At 37.8% G+C, this 17,587-nt stretch overlaps 1 protein-coding gene across 4 annotated transcripts in view; it reads right to left on the bottom strand.

Annotated features, from left to right (window-relative positions):
• CTNNA2 (catenin alpha 2) overlaps window positions 1-17,587 on the bottom strand; it is a gene marked incomplete at both ends in the record, with an annotated part of 1,036,807 nt that overhangs the window by 222,350 nt on the left and 796,870 nt on the right. For all 4 annotated transcript variants that reach the window (XM_082672515.1, XM_082672516.1, XM_082672517.1 and 1 more), the window contains one exon: window positions 8,208-8,360. In XM_082672515.1, the coding sequence (XP_082528641.1) occupies window positions 8,208-8,360 (153 nt within the window). The remainder of the gene's footprint in view (window positions 1-8,207; window positions 8,361-17,587) is intronic.

Genomic DNA, 17,587 nt, shown 5'->3' with positions numbered 1-17,587 from the left:
GATGATCGATGTTCACTTAACTTATTGTGATAATCACTTCAGGAAGTATGTATATTAAATCATTATGCTGTGCACCTTAAGCTTATACAGCACTGTATGTCAATTATATCTGAATAAAACAGGAAGAAAAAAACCAAAAACATGTACACAGTGCTGTATGTAAATTATATCTCAACAAAGCTGGGAAAAAGATTTTTTAAAACTTTGAGATAATAAATATTTGTTCTTGTTGTTTTTTGAAGTAAATAGGGTTCCATGAGAGTGAAAACACAAGGAACTAAACCCACTTAGGGATGTGATGTTTTCACTGAAGGCTGAACAATTAGAAATAAGAGGAAGGGGTGCAATGAGGAGCCTGTCAGGAAAGGGACAGCATAAGTATAAGCCCAGGGTGGAGGGGGCATATCACTTTCAACAAACAGAAGGTGGCCTGAGTGGCCAATGCTGTGTAGGAAGTGGGAGAGGACAGGAAGATGAGCCTGGAGGCTAAAGAGGGGGCCAGATCGTGCAGGCCTTGCAGACTTCCTTGAAATGTTGGTCTTTAACCTGAGAACAAGAGGAAATCACTGAATCGTCTCAGGTAGGGAAATTGCACAGTCTGATTTGCATTTTCAGAAGTTCACTCTGGCTGCTGTGTGCAGAAGGGATGAAGGAGGACCAGGCAGAGGAGAGTGTCCTGTTGGGAGGGCATTGCATTTCCCCAGCTGACAGAGTATGCATCTTGCACTGGGGCTTTTATGGTAGAGATGGGGGAGTAGAAAGAAGAGTAGGCAGATTGACTGAGAGCAAAGCAATGGAAGAAATGTTCATATCTGGAGGTTCTGAAAATAGCTGTATTGATTTTGCATCTCATTTTCCAGATTCACTTTTACTTCTTTGCTGCAATGCAAATTTTGCCCCCACTTTACATCCACTCCACCCCTACTGAGACCATGTTACTTTGGTACTGAGTTGCCATAATTTGCATTGCATTTCTCCAGAAGGCTTGGGCATGAGGTACAGCAGGTGTGCTCTGATCAGCTCCGCACACCCTTAGAGTCGGCCCCACCCTGAAGCCCTGAGCTTACCCTCAGAGGAGATGAGTTACCTGCATTCTGGAGATGAGGAAAAATGACTAAAATTTTTTAAAATTTAGTTCTACTCGTGGTATTTCCTATAGTGGCTGATACTATAGTTCACAAAGCATCATTGTTGACCTGTTAAATTCTCTTAATCAACAAACTCTGGTGCAAATTTACCTAGTCTTTACTAAATGTTACAAACACTGTGGGGAAAAAAACCTTAAAATTTCACTTGTTAAGGCAATTATGAAACTTTACATTATTTTTTCCCATTCATGTTTTGCAAATATTTTCTTTTCACTTAAACTATCTTGGTTGAAGATTTTCTAAAAACTATAACATTATACAATAGGCTTGATACCTTCCATTTACTTTATCGCATTAATCTGTGAATAGCAAATACCAAACTGGTAGAAAATGGCACACAAATATAAGAAAAAAAAACATAAAAATAGGTGGAATACTGAACATAAAATAATGAAACTCTATAGTCAAAGGACCAAAACTGCCAACATTAATTTATAGATTGATAATTCCATGTATTCATGCACTCTTCATTCAAAATTATCTGATATATAATTCCTATATGATTTACATTAATGGCAATTTATAGATCCATTAGAGGTTCCCAAACGGGGATCAAACGTGTTCTGGAAGGATTGTGAGGTTGTGTTTGGTGGAAGCAGACCCTTGAAGTAAAGGAACTGTAGGAAGTGGGCAAGGCACAGAGATTTCAATTTAGTCAGAACTGGTTGTATTGATTATATATTTATTTGAGGTATGGTATTCTATTGAATAAAGAAATCTCTGACTAAAAATATTAGCAACAACCAAAAACACCCCACAAATTTATCTAAACCAGCTCTCTCGGGGATTTCCACTTCCAGCCATGAAGGAGAAGCCAGTAAGAGACCCACTTTCCTGCTGAGAACAACTAGAAATGCAGAATAAAAATAATTCCCTTGCAAGTATGGGACAGCAGCCAAAGGAGTTAAAACTTAGACTAGATCAAAAAGAGATGCTTGTTGAGAGGGACGCAATTTTCTGCATTTCACTTTTCCTCCCAGGGATTTGCTAATTCTTAGTATGGAAAGAGAAACTGAGATGCCAGGTAGAAGGTAGTTGCTGAGAGGAAGATAATTCTTTAGAGTTTTCAGCAATTTCATAGGGCCAAGGAGGCAAAAACTGGAGTCCAGGACAGCCAAGGGAGCAAAGGCTAGGAGCTAAAGTCCCATAGGAGAAGGGAGACTCAAAGACTGGCCCTTTACTGCAAGTTTTCTTCCACAGTTTTTGCCTATTGTTACAATAGCAACAGTCAAAAAGCACACTGAAGGCATACTAAAAGCAAATCATGATGATGGGAAAACAAAAATTGGAGTAAATGCTTCACAGATGAGGCAGGATACTAAATAATACATCTGATTCTCTGTTGGCATCTGGGAAGACAATTCCATAGGACTAGGGAAAATGAAAGGCAGACTAGACCTCAGAAAGAGTATAGACTATCTTCAATCCACTTCACTTGACTGAATTGAGATGGTTTGCCTCTCTGCTGCCCTTCAGATGACAGGATGAATTCTCTCTGGATAGAGAAAACATTATCTAGACTGCTATGGTCTGAATGTTTGTGTCCCCCCAGTATTCATGCATTGAAATCCTAATGCCCAGTGTGATGGTATTAGGAGGTGATGTCTTGAGAGCTTTGTAGGTCATGAAAGTGGAATCTTTATGAATGAGATTACTGTTCTTAATTTTTAACTTTTTATTTTATATTGGAGTATAGCCGATTAACAACATTGTGACAGTTTCAAGTGCACAGCAAAGCGACCCTGACATACATATATACGTATCCACTCTCCCCCAAACTCCCCTCCCACCCAGGCTGCTACATAACATTGAGCAGAGGTCCCTGTGTTATACAGTAAGTCTTTGTTGGTTATCCATTTTAAATATAGCAGTGTGTATATGTCAATCCCAAACTCTCTAACTATCCCTTCCCCCTACCCTTCCCCACTGGTAATCATAAGTTTGTTCTCTAAGTCTGTGAGTCTGTTTCTGTTTTGTAAATAAGTTCATTTGTATCATTTCTTTTTAGATTCTGCATGTAAGCGATATCATACAATATTTCTCTTTCTCTGTCTGACTTACTTCACTCAGTATGACAATCTCCATTGTCCATTTCACTCTTTTTAATGGCTGAGTAATATTCCATTATATATATATATGTACCACATCTTCTTTATCTATTCATCTGTCGATGGACATTTAGGTTGTTTCCATGTCTTGGCTACTGTAAACAGTGTTGCAATGAACATTGGGGTACATGTATCCTTTCAGACCATGTTTTTCTCCAGATAGTGTATAAAAGGGACCCCACAGAGATCCCTCTCCCCTTCCACCATGTGAGAACACAGTGAGAAGTTGCCAGCTATGAACCAGGAAGAGGGCCTTCACCAAAACACATCTATTCTGGGGGCTTGATCTTGGACTTCCCAGCCCCCAGAACTGTGAGAAATATATTTCTGGTTTTACAGGCCATTGAGTTTGTGGTACTCTATTACAGCAGCCTGAATAGATGAAGACACAGACCCTCTATATTTTTTCATAAGCATGTTTGCCATTCAATCAAAAATTACCCAGTGTACTAAAAATAAATAATAATAATAATCAAGATAAAATCAAATAATAAAAACAGTCACCATAATAAAGTCTCCATTTTGAAAGCCTTAAAAGGCTCCATAATCACTTATTTAAACAAGTACAAATTCAATTAAATGAAACATGGCACATTCCAGTCACCAGGCAAACATCAGAGGTGAATTATAAAGAGTCTTAACTCCATTTTGAATATTTGACTGCTGACAGTGTTTAAGTCTCACTCTTCTCCCTTTTCCTCTTGCTCCACAACTGGGCAAACTGATAGGAAAACCCACCTTTTTTGGATGCCAGTAGGGAAATTTGAAGAAACATTCAAGATCCAGCCCCTCCGTGGAAATCTTGACTCCAGCCCCACAGCTTGATAAAGACCAAAAGCACCTGTTCATCTCTTTGCTGAAGCCACTGTGGACTGGCTTGGGCACCTGCTCTGCTCTCTCTAGAAAGTCCCACTATGTGAGTAAAAGAGCTGTTCATACCCTCTTGGTGGCTGCTGTTGTGTCATCAGTCTTGAAATGCAAGCTGATTTCAGGGGGCAGGGAAAGTTGCCCTCTGTGGGCCAACCACAAAACGGAAACAAAATTGATCCAAATATTGGAGTTCTTTGACTTGGATTTTTAAAATAACTCTGATTAATGTTTTTGTTTGTTTGTTTGTTTGTTTTTGCGGTACACAGGCCTCTCACTGTTGTGGCCTCTCCCGTTGCGGAGCACAGGCTCCGGACGCGCAGGCTCAGCGGCCATGGCTCATGGGCCTAGCCGCTCTGTGGCATGTGGGATCTTCCCCGACCGGAGCACGAACCTGTCTCCCTGCATCGGCAGGTGGACTCTCAACCACTGCGCCACCAGGGAAACCCTTGATTAATGTATTTTTTAAAGGAGATGACCTGATAATGAATTATACTAGAGAACTGGAATCATTTAAAAAAAAATGAATCAACTAGAAATTCTTAAATAAAAATTGAATTCAGTAGATCAGTTTTAAGCATATTGAACACAGATGAGTGAGCTTAAAATTAGGTCAGTAGAAAATAACCAGATGTAAGTATAGCTTAGGAAGAAACTTATAGCCTTAAATGCACATATTTTTAAAATAAGAAGGGTTAAAAATCAATGATATAATTATCCATCTCAAAAAGTTAGAAAAAGAACAGTAAGTTATACCAGAAGAAAGCAGAAAAAAGAAATACAAAGATTGGAGCATAAATAAAATTTAAAGAAAAACAAAATCTACAAAGTTGAAAGCTGTGTTTTAGAAAAGATTATTAAATTGATCAAACTCTTACAAAACTAATCAATTAAAAAAAAGAGAAGACACCAATTAGCCATATGAGGAATGAATAACAAAGAAAGAAAGAAAGAGTAGTACAAATTCTCACACATTAAAAAAAATTAGAAGACATGGGCAATTTTATGCTGAAAACTTACAAAATTAAATTTAAATAAATTCCTAGAATACAACTTACCAAAGCTGACCCAAAAGGAAATAGAAAATTTAAATAGTCTTAGGTTTTAAAAAAAAGAACCTGTACTTTAAAAAATCTCCCTCAAATAAATACCCAGGCTCAGATTGCTATATCAGTGAATTCCTCCAAATATTTAAAAAAATATATAATGCCAGTCTTACACATTCATTCACTCCCAGAAAACAGAAAGATAGAATAATTTCTTACTCATTTTTTGAGGGAAAGCATAATTTTGATACCTCTGAAGGAGAATAAAGGAGACAAAAATCATACAACTGTCTCAAAATGTGCAGAAATTTTGTTTGGTATAATTTTATACATATTCATGATTTTTTAAAATCTTAGTGAAGGAATAACAGAAGACAACTAAATTAATCTACTAAAAGTATCTGCAAGAAATCTAGAACAATCAATATAATTAGTGGTAAAATATTTAAATTTTATCACTGTGATCTAAAAGTAACAGAAATATCTATTACCACAATATCGATCTGAACATCTGGCTAGTGCAATAATGCAAGGAATAAACAAGATACAAGGACTGGAAAAAAAGAAATACAACTGTCATAATTTTCAGACAGCATGATTGTGTATACAGAAAATCCTAAAGGCTACAGTCAAAATTTGGCATTAGTAAGTGAATTTATCAAGTTAATGGATATGAAAATCAATATATCAACCAAATTTTTCATATTATAGACACAAAAACTAAGGCCCAGAAAAGTGCCCAAGTCCATACAGACACTTTCAAAATGGAAAAATGGTGACTCTCAGCCCAGCACTCAAGTTTTCTTACATGTATGCATCAGCAATGAAGCACTTGTTTGAAGTACATAAGCTACAGAAATGTTTTCAATTCCTGTTCACCTCTAATCAAACACAGGCTAGTGCATACCCTAGCCATGGCACCTCCCGGGTATCAAGAAATTCTAAAATGCTGCTGCAGTGACCACACAGCGGGAAGGAAAGGAACAACTAAGGGAAGCAAATCAGCAACGGTCTGAAATGTGGAGTCTGAAAGACATGAAGCTGCTGCTTCTGGCACAAGTTGTGGATCAAGGATCACCCAGAGTGGCTGGATTCCCCTTCAGTGAAACCTACAGATGGGATGAAGGGAAATGGTGGGTGTGTCCAGGTCTATCACAGGAGAAGGGAGAAAGAGTAGACGAGTGGGCTACTTGGTCCTGGCCTCACATTTACACAGGGAATCAAGCTTGAACTTCAAACATCATCTACAAATGAGGTTACACACAGAATTACAGAAAGACACTGACAGGACTGAAAGTAGGAGATGTTTATCATATAACTTTGAAGTCATGTCCTTTGCTTCGTCCTTAATGCCTACGACACTATGAATTAACATTCTCTATAAATTCTGCAGTTATCATGTAAATACTGTGATTATATGTATGGGATGATGTATCTGTAGGTTAATATTATTATTTATTACATACAAATATTTTAAACTTTTGTAGCACTCATTCAGCATTCTTTCTTTCCTCCTCTTCCTCTCTGTGTCCTTCTACCCCTTTTTCTCCTTCTTTACCTGCTCTTTCTCAAAATAACAGAAAGGGCCAGAACTTCCAAGGCAACCTTGGAAAGACTCTGGATTCTTCAATGGCCAGTTTGGAGCTTGGAATTTCTGTGTAGAATGTGAAGACTAATAGGGTGCTTGCCCCATCCGTGGGGACAGAGCCAGAAAGACTGTCTTGATATTATAAGTATGACCCTATCTTTAGCTCTAGTCTGGTGTCACCTCAAGACACTGGAGCTATGGTAGGAAGTTCAAGGGTTTTATTTTAGTAGTTTCAGCTTTTGCATGTTCAGCTTGCCAACTGCTGTCATGGGTGATATCTCAGCCTGTGTCCTAGAGGACCAGGGGCCTCCTCGAGGCTTGATGTAGGACTTCCTGCAGGCTGAGTGTTCAGCCCCAGAAGCGACAGCAGTGCTGGATTAACCAAAGAGTGAACCAAGCACATGCTTAGGGCACAATTAAATTGGAGCACAACCCCATCACTCACTGCAAGAAAAATGGAGAGGATTCCATATCTGATGAACTTATTCAGAATTTAATTTTGCCATCCAAAGAAAATAAAAAGTAATTTATTTAATTTTTAGCTTGCATTTAAGTTGTCTGCAGTTTTGAGTAATTTTATTTTATTTTTGAGTTACAGTGGGGCTATACCAGAGTTTTTGTTGCTGTTTTTGCTGTTGTTTCTAAGTACTCAGACCCTGAAAAAGTTTTAACCTGGCTCTGATAACCATTCCCTTAATTTGCCAGGACCCTTGCCCTCCTTGACTCTTTTTCTCTATCACACACATTTCCTGTTCAGCATCTCTCTTTTCTATGTAGCCCCACATCACTCAATCCAACCTTTGCCAAGCTGTTGGTTTTCAACTCTTAGATTTAGGCAGTCTGGTTAACATTTCACTTTTATTTTGTTTCCCCTGAACAATATTTTTTCTCAAAATCACACAGCACAATTTTGCATTTATAAAGCAACTCCCACAGATGTCTCTAACACAGAGAATATACTTAGGACCTGAACTTACACTCCTACTACTGCCCCAAGATCCTTCACCAGGAGTTCAGACATCTCTTATAGGGAGGGGGGATTGATTTTTACATGTTCATAATGTGGCCAGCTAATCCAGGCTTAGGTGAGTGGAGTGGAGATGGGGACGAAAAGGGAACAGTGTTTAAATCTCCTTTTGGCAATTTTAATTCTATTCCCTCTAATCAAACCTGGTCTTCAGAACTTTGGAGGGTCCTTTCTATTGCTCCTGTTTCAGCCTCTGCTTATTGTTCAGGAAAATTAGCAGACATGTTTCAGAACACGTTTAGAATTGTCTAATACAGAGAGGAGAGATTACTGAAAACCTGTTTCCTTTGCAAGGGATGGAGTCAACAGAAAATAAAAGAAAGATCCAGGAAAACCATAGAAGGATGGCCTGTTGAAATTCCAAGAGACATGTAGAGATTAAACCCACTGATAAATTCTAGTCTTGGGCCTCTCTTGACTTACCTCCACCAGCTTGTTGGCATGCTCGCGGAAAACCTGGGCGTATTCCTTCACTTCTTTCTCATTCCCACTTTTTGCAGCCTCAATGAGAACTAGCAAAGGGACGTTGGTTTCCAAGAAGGAATCAGATATGTGATCCATCACTGCTTTCCGAAGCTACAGTGAAAACAAAAACAGAGACACACACAATTAAGGAACAGAGGAATTGTCTATTTGAGCGTATTACTCATTTAGCCATATGAATTATATCACTGCCTGGAAATAGTTTTTCTAAAGTCCCAGTTCTCATGGTCCACAGGCATAACGTTCCAACTCTCTTTTTAATCTTGCTGGTGCTTATCACATCAAAGGAATGCAAAGAGATATGACTGATGAATGATTCTGAATTAACTGTATTGTAGGTCAACTTGAAAGTTGACCTACACATGGCCTGTAGCTCATTACATTATAGGCTCTCCTTATCAAAGTTCTGCTCTCATCCTTCATTGGCCAAATGTCTCCCTTCAGGTTTTGAATCTTGATTCAGCTCAAAAACTTGCGCTCTTTAGAAAAAGGAGAAATCTAGGCATCATTCAACAGGTGGGGAGAACTTTAGGTGAACTGGGCCTTGAAGCCACCCTAAAACCTTACCGCTCTGCAGTCTCCTACCCTTTATAGATCCACTGTTTGTATTTAATGGAGGTGGAAACATGAAACATCTAACGATATCAAAAATGTGTCTGCCCAGGTGCCATGATGATATAGTTGCTGTGCTCCAGAAAGAAGTACTGACAATTATTCTTCAGGGTAAGTTAGAATAAACATACCCAAATTTCTAACAGTGCATAATTACACATCATTCCCACATTGTTAAAATGGGAAGCAGGGCAGCTGCATGAAAATGAAATGAAAGTGTACTGAACAATTACCTTAGTGCTGCTTTGTTCATAACTGTCAGAATGTATACAGGGAAAAAACACCCCAAATACAAGTAAATACGAGAGAAGATGATAAACAATGTGTATATTTTCCAAACAAATATTCCTATTCAGGAGTATTCAGGCAAATCTTTTGATAAGGTGATACACATACATATTTATCATTGGTCAGAGGAGAATTTTGCACAAATCTCGGTTCCTTTTTGCACTAATTACCATAAAGTATGCATGTGTGTATGTGTAGCTTAGTTTTGGTTCAACTCTGGATTGAGTTGGACATTTCACCATATAAAATATAACAAAGCCTATGGAAAATTAACATTAATTAGTTACTCATTTAGCAAGGTGTGTTAAATTCCTGCTTGAGAATAATGTTTTTATTGGTGAGCTCATATATTCTGGGTATATATGATGTGTCAGACAACTAAGGTTAACCAAGATCTTTACATATTACATTACTTAATCCTCACAACAATACTATGAGATAGGGACTAGTCTTATGCCAGTTTTTCAAATGAAGAAAGTGGGACTTGGAAAAGTTAAATAACTTGCCTGCCATCGTAAGGTGGCAAGTAGCAGAAGCCACTATGAAAAACTCTGAAAGGGACAGTGCAGTGGACACTTGAAACTGACCTGGCTTGGCTCTCTTCCAGGACAGAGACCCTCATGAAGGAGAAACTACTGGGAGTGAAATCAAAATTGAACTGGATGGGGACAACAGAGATAAAAGAAAGGGAAAGTCCAGGTAAAGTGGGGACAATTGTCAGAGCCAGGCTAGCTATCTCACCAGTCAAGCCACTGTGTTGTTTTTTTTAATCTTAAAATTTTTATTTTGGTAGAATATATATAGCATAAAGTTTTCCATTTTAACCATTTTTAAGTGTACAATTCGGTGTCATTAATTAGCTTCACAATGTTGTACAACCAACACCATCATATAGTTCCAAAATATTTCCATCACCCCAAATAGAATTGTATAAACATTAAGCAAAAATTCCCCATGCTTCCCTCCTCCCAGCCCCTGATAAATCTACTCTCTGTCTCTATGAATTTGCCTATTCTAGAACATTCATATAAGTGAAATCATACAGTATTTGTCATTTTGTGTCTAAGCCACTGTACTTTTAAATGTTACACAAAAGTAACAGGAGTGAGAGCTCTGTGAAGCTAGAAGACCCATCTGCTCTTCTAGCCTCTGTCTAAACCTTCAGGAAGATTGAGTTCACATAAAAATGAGCAACTTGAAATCATCAAGGTCAAAACTCACATAAAATTATTATAAGAAAAATATATCATCTCTACACAAACTAAAAGCATGCCAGAAAAATATGCCTGTAAAACAAATTAAAACTGTAATCTACTATTTCAAACATATTAAAATACACTAAAAATTGATGCAAGATATGAAAGAACATAAATTAGAAAAAGAAGAAATTATAGGATGAGGTCATGAAACTCAGAAAAGAATTATAAATAAAAGAAAAATCATTTGAAGACTAAACAAGAATGAATAAACACAATTGCAAATGCCTCAAGAGAAATAAAAAGAGAAAACAAGGAAAAATTTTTACCCAAAATAAATTTTTGGAAAAGAGATTTAAAAAATTTGAGTAAAGGTGACAAATATTGGAGATAGGCAAAGAAAATTCAATTTATGGCTACTAGAGGTCCCTAAAGAAGAAAATCAAAGCAAGAAAACAGAAAGAATACTAAGAACTCTAATTCATGAAAGTTTTCCTCAATATATATATATAAAATTTTCAATTAAAGTGTTATTATATAAATATAATCACTTACATATTTATTTTATATAATTATTTTAAAATATATAAATTATATTCTTTATACATTCAATGTAGAAATATATATTCTATATAGAAATATATATTATATATATATAAACTATTTTCTGAAAAAGCGTATCATGTACTTGAGAAGAGTGACCTATACTATCAACCAAGAAAACTGGATTCTAAAAAAAAAGGGGCAAATCCTTATGTACTTAGGCAAATAGAGCATGTGACTTATAAAGGAAAGAAAATCAGATGATGACCAGACTTTTCAACAGCAAAGCTTTTGCCAGAAGAAAATGAAATACCATATTTAAGATACTCAAGGGAAGAAAATATGAGCTAAGAATTTTATAACCAGCAAAACTGACTTTCAAGGATATAAGCCACAGACCAAATTTGATCAACATGCAAGAACTCAGAAAATATTGTTGCTATGAGACTTAGGGAATCTGTTAGAGAACGAACTTTACCTGGCAAAATAACTAGAAAAACATCAACATAATATCTAGAAAAACATAACATAAGTACTGGCAGTGAGCATTCAATATATACATGTTTATAGAACTAAGAATATAGGATAGTCAAATGGGAGAGAGTATAATATAAAATGGAAGTATGCTCTGGCAATGAAGAGGTAAAAGTGAAAAGAGAAAGGGAATAGGATATTTTTTGTGAAAAGATTTTAACTATCTTATGTAATTTTAATTATAATGGTAGTATGAAGATTGCTATTCTAACACTATTGTGTTTCAAGGTAAAATAAAGCACAGTTATGAAAGTTTATTTCTCATCTCCTGTGTTCTTGCTAACCAGAAGTGTTGGTGTGGAAGAAAGACGATGTAATATAGAAGAGGTTAAGGAAAAACCCTGTAATCCTAGATCTGAAGTAGAAATATCAGTATGAACACATGAGATTTTAAAGTGAAAACACATACACACACACACACACACACACATACACACACATACAATTTCCAAGTTCTGTCCAATGAAAAGGTCTAAGAACAATGGCCAGCCCAGTAGCAATGAACATCTTGAAATACAATTTTCCCCTAAACCAAACTAGGACTTAGAGAAATGGTTGATTCCAATTTCTTTGGGGCTAGAAATATACAAATAGCCTGAAATATCTTATTATACCAGACAGCAAAGAGAGATCAAAGACTACTAGGGTCATGTAAAAATAACTCAGTAGGCTCCCACTTGGCCAAAGACTAGACAATTTAAACGTCACAAAGAATAAAAATTCCAGTGTCTTGAAACCCATCAAATATGTTTAAATGAGTTTATAATGACTAAAAAATAATAATAATTAATTGGTCACCTTCAGAGGATGACAAAGAACCAATTCATTTATCTTGGAAGAATCAAGAATACATCTTGCCTTTCCTACATGAACTGAAAGTCTTTGTAACGAGGAAAATGTCTGTCTATAAATTTAGTCCACTTAATAACTGAAGGCAAAATGATAGAATATCACCATTTTGCAACCTTTAATGAATTAAGACATCAGACAATGAACAATAGTGGTTGAAAACATCACAAAAAAGATACAACAATTTAAGAATTGTGAATCACTATATTGTACACCTGTAACTTATATAATATTATATATCAACTATACTTCAATTTAAGAAAAGAGAGAGAGAACCAGACATTATGTGCCTTCTGATGAAACAGCACAATCTCAAGTATGGTGATGCCAAAGGGATCAAACTTGAACATGGTAGAAGCTCTGGATCCCCTTGGTGGTTTACACAAAATATAGAAGACAGAATAACATATGGGACTGCATCACACATATCTATTCAGCTAAATGCAAACTCCAGAAACCTTACAGTACAAACCATCCGGGTTCCTCAACAGATAGATTATAAGCAAAAGAAAGGGATGGAAGGGGATGCAACAGATTAAGAGACTAAAAAATAAGTCCCCAAACGTGGGCAAACCTAAACTATATCATCTGAAGATGAATATCAGAGTGATAAAACCACAAAGGAAAGGAAGTGAGCATTCTCAAAGTCAGGATAATGTTGCTTTTTGAGGGAGGCAGGAAATATAAAAGGCGTTTCTACGGAGGCTGGCAAAGTCTATTTCTTGACCTGGGTAGTGGTTACAAGAGTGTTTGCATAATGATAATGCTTATTGTGTGTGGATTTCTGTATCTATGCTTTATTTTATAATTAAAAATTTCAAAAAAAAGGAAACATTTCTCATGCACACTTTTCCAATTTTATCTAGATGGAATACAGACGTGACCCCAAGGTGACCTGGGAAGCCATGAATTGAAGATGGTGTACAACCCCTGTTCCCCCCAATCAACCTACACCTGAATACATGGAGGAGAGCTTCCCAGTGTTCTGTCACTGGCCCAGTATTGTTACATGATTAAGAATGCAATTCTATTTTGTTGGAGCTGTTGCACATTTTGAAGTTTATTAGTTATAGTAGTTGGTCTGTTCTAACTTAACTAGAACACGTTGAAACAGATCTCTTTTTTTTCCTGCCAATTCTGTCTTCTTTTAGGCTACCTTTCCTTCCCTTGATTCTTCCTACATAAAAGGTGGGCCCCAGGCCAGTATCATTGCCATTTCCTGGGAGTTTGTTACAAAATCAAGCCTCAGGCCCATCCCAGACTTCCATTTCAATCAGAATCTGCATTTTAATAAAAAGCCTAGGTGATTCCTATGCACAATAAAGTTTGAAGAGCACCGCCCTAGAAGACTTATCGTATCAGTTAACTTCTTAGTTGCAAGCATTAGAAACTGATTTTGGAAGGTTTAAGCAGAAAAGCTCTCCTGTTAGTTGAAAGAAAGAACAGAATACAAAAATGTTAGGACAGGGTTTCCCTGGTGGCGCAGTGGTTAAGAAGCTACCTGCCAGTGCAGGGGACAAGGGTTCGAGCCCTGGTCTGGGAAGATCCCACATGTCACGGAGCAACTAGATCCATGCGCCACAACTACTGAGCCTGCACTCTAGAGACTGCAAGCCACAACTACTGAGCTCACGCGCCACAACTACTGAATTCCACGTGCCTAGAGCCCGTGTGCCACAACAAGAGAAGCCACCACAATGAGAAGTCCGCGCACCACAACGAAGAGTAGCCCCTGCTCGCCGCAACTAGAGAAAGCCCGCATGCAGCAACAAAGACCCAACACAGCCAAAAATAAAATTAAAAAATAAATAAATTTATAAAAATACTGTTAGGACACTGTGTCTTTATGTCATTAGCTTCTGATGCAAAGTCTTAGGCAAATGAAACTGATTTTTATCTGAGTGAAATACAGACCCAAACTCTGGGTCATGTGTAAACATCTAGTTGCAAGGGTGAAGGAGGAAGGTGTTGGGAGGAAAGTACTTTGTAAAAACAAGTGTTCTGGCCATTTTAGCTTCTTATATACCAAAATTTATATAATGAGGAATTCCCCAAACATAGGAAAGAAATTCAGATGCTGACTCAAAACCAAAAAATGGCCAATAAAGAATAGATCTGGTAGAATAATAATTCAGGTACTCAAGCATGGGTGGAAGGTGGAAAAAATAATATATTTGTAGGAAAAAATTAAAGGTGAAGGGTTGTCTGTAAGGAACAATATCAGAAACTATGGTCTGGGACAGGAATGGCAAGTATACTGCCACATTTCCTTGCTATGCCTACACCAGACATGACTAATCAATCAGTGTTCTTTTATTCTGAGCTCAAATACCATTTCATAATCCTTCTTAGGACAGTGTTCCAGATACCTAATGCCAATAAATCCTATTTCTTCTGCAGAAGGAAAGCTTTCTTTGCTGAATCTTACCTGCAATTTAAGTGTTTTTGCATGCAAACCTTTAGGTGGAATTGTCTCCGAGCATCTGACAATCCAGTGCCATCTTGATTTTTCAGAAATAAGAGTTAACACCCAAATCTAGGCTGGGCTCATGATATTTAAGAAGTGGCTGATTGTTTTAACATGTCTTGTCATTTAGACAGATGTTTAGAAAAATCTTGTTAAGAATAATAGTATTCACTTCACTGCAATGATGTAAGATACACCAATCAAGGTCAAATTCAGGGTAGATCGTGATTTTAAACGGGCTCAAAACTTTGAACCTTAAATCTTTCCATGGATACAGCTGCTCTGGGCTCTTCACAATCACTGACACATTTTATCATATTTCCTTAAGCTTTGGGGTGTAATTGTTATTAAAAATGAAATATCAAAACAACAAAGTGTCTGGGCCAGGAGCCATCTAGCCTAGGGGCTTGACAAGAATTAAGCCTCATTAAGTCAGGCAAATTTTAGCCAGTCTGAAGGTCAATTAAGGTAATCAGTCAGTGCAGTAATCCACCCAAAACCACTTTAATAAGCTAAGGTGCTGCCAATGCACACAGTGCACTGGTAATGACAGCACTGCTCACAGTTTGGGATGGGGGTGGGGGCAGCTGTGGGGGGAGCAGAGGCATATCTATGAAGCTTGTGCAAGAGCGCTCAGAGAATAATCACTTTTTTTCCCCTTTATTTTATTTTCTTTATGAGAAACACATAAAATCCTTTGGTCATTCTATTCATTATCCTGATGGCACTATCTTCTGTGAAGCAAAATCATTTTAATTGGGATACCAGCTTCTTTCCTTAATGAAACCAATTACTCCTCTAAAAAAAGGAAAAAAAAGAAGAAGAACAGTTCATCAGGCTTCATGCTTTTCTCCATATACCCCTCTCCCCAGTTCAGGCCCTAGTGAATCAATTCAAAGCACAACTGTCATCATTAGAAACACCAATGTGCATGGCCCTAAATAACAAACACATGATGGTTTAGTTTAGTCAGATAAACAGTCCATGCCCTCTAGATTTCTCCTCTAGGAGTGCTGATGCAGTCAAGATAACAGTTGATACATATCTTGCTGATGGATTAAAATGCACTGAGTAGATAACTGTAGTAGATTTGTTATATGAATGGCCCCATTCTTCACCCTCCTCTACTCAAGCCCATTGCCATGTAACTCTGTATTGTCTGCCTTCTCTGGCTCTGAGTTGGGCCATGTGGCATGCTTAGGGTCAATGGATGTTGACCATTATGATGCATGCAGGGGTGACTTTGCTTGGTCCAGTGGACTTGCTTGGTTTAGTTAGTCTGCCATTCTCATGAGTAGGACATGCCTAGGCTAGACTGCTTGTCCCAGGAGGAGGGAGACAAACATGTGGAATAGAACTAAGTCACCTCAGTCATTCCCATCAAGACCATCTTAGGTCAGTGAAGAGCAACTGAACCCATACACGTGAAAAGGCTTGACTAAGGTGACCATCTTCGACTACTGAGCAACAAATGCTATTTCTGCATGCCATTGAGATATTATACTGCACTACTGTGACAAGAGATGACTGATAATATACATATTAAACTAGAATAAGTTTTTGTGGTCACTGAACCATTTTTGGGGGGAGACACCATCAAAATAAATTTCTGATCAATCAGTTGACTGGTTGGTGTCATTCTAACTCAGTTCTTTGGCCAAAAGTGCTGGATTAACAGTACATGTATATGTAACAGTACATGTAAGCTCTGGGCTATGTTTAAAAACATCACAGCTGCAATTTCTTATTTGTATAGATTTAACAAATTATTTAGTTTGAAATTGTACTGAAAACACAAGTCTTGGGGACTAGGACAGGGAAGGGTTGGTCAGGGATCATCCTGAAGAATAGCAGCAGGTACTTGGCTCCTTCTGCTGGCTCCACTTTCTGTCCCAGTATGCACAGCACCATACCAAAGTCCCCTTCTTACTCCACAGTAGGCAAGGGCAATTCCTTTCATGGGGAGAATGAAATACTGCCTTAGGATCCCAGGCAGTCCTGGGTCATCATGGATCTCCAGATGGCCTCAATTCAGCATGTACAGCAGCTTTCCTTAGTGCTGGTAAAAATGTTAGCAGAACATGGAGCCCATAATCACTTGAGGCAATACAAGGAAGCAAAAGAGAGATTGGTGGAATGGAGGGTAAATGCAGAAGGCAGAAGTGGATTGCAGCAGTGGGCCATGGAGAAAAGGTGGCAAAAGGGGGAGCAGGAAAGGATTGGGGAAAATTAGTATGTCATATTAGCAGACTTTAATGCTTATTTTGTATCAGACACTGTTCTAAATGCTTGGAATAACTCAGTTATTTCTCTGACAAGACCTGGGTACTATTTTCTCCATTTTATAGGTGAGGAAACTGAGGCAATTGAATGTTACTTGTCCATATTCACATGGCTGATAAGTGGCAGTGGCAGGATTTGAACCCAGGCTGGCCCCAGAGTTCACGCTCTGAACTAGTAGTATATGCAACCGCTCCTTTGTCTAAATTTTTCCAGCTTTGCATACATTATTGACGGAAAGCAAAGGTATATAGATACTGATGGTGCATCAAATTCCAGGAACATACGTGATCCAGCTTTCTGGATGATGAGTGAAGTGCATGAAGAATTCTAGAAGACTCCCCCAGGATAATAAAAGAAAAAAAAAAAAAGAAAACCCCAGTAGAGAGGATGGGAAACAGACCCAGGGGCAGATGGATATCCCAAGAGGGAGTAAGTTGTCCCTCCAGAGGAAGAAGTGATGCTGAGTCCTAATGAATCCCCATTCCAGGAGCTGAAAGGGACCTCCTGTATACTCACTATGAGACTCTGTGACTTCCTGGGGCTTTATG

The sequence above is a fragment of the Grampus griseus genome (genome assembly GCF_964374135.1).
Source record: "Grampus griseus genome assembly, chromosome: 15".
NCBI classification, from domain to species: Eukaryota; Metazoa; Chordata; class Mammalia; order Artiodactyla; family Delphinidae; genus Grampus; species Grampus griseus.
This window is presented reverse-complemented; position numbering and strand designations above follow the sequence as displayed.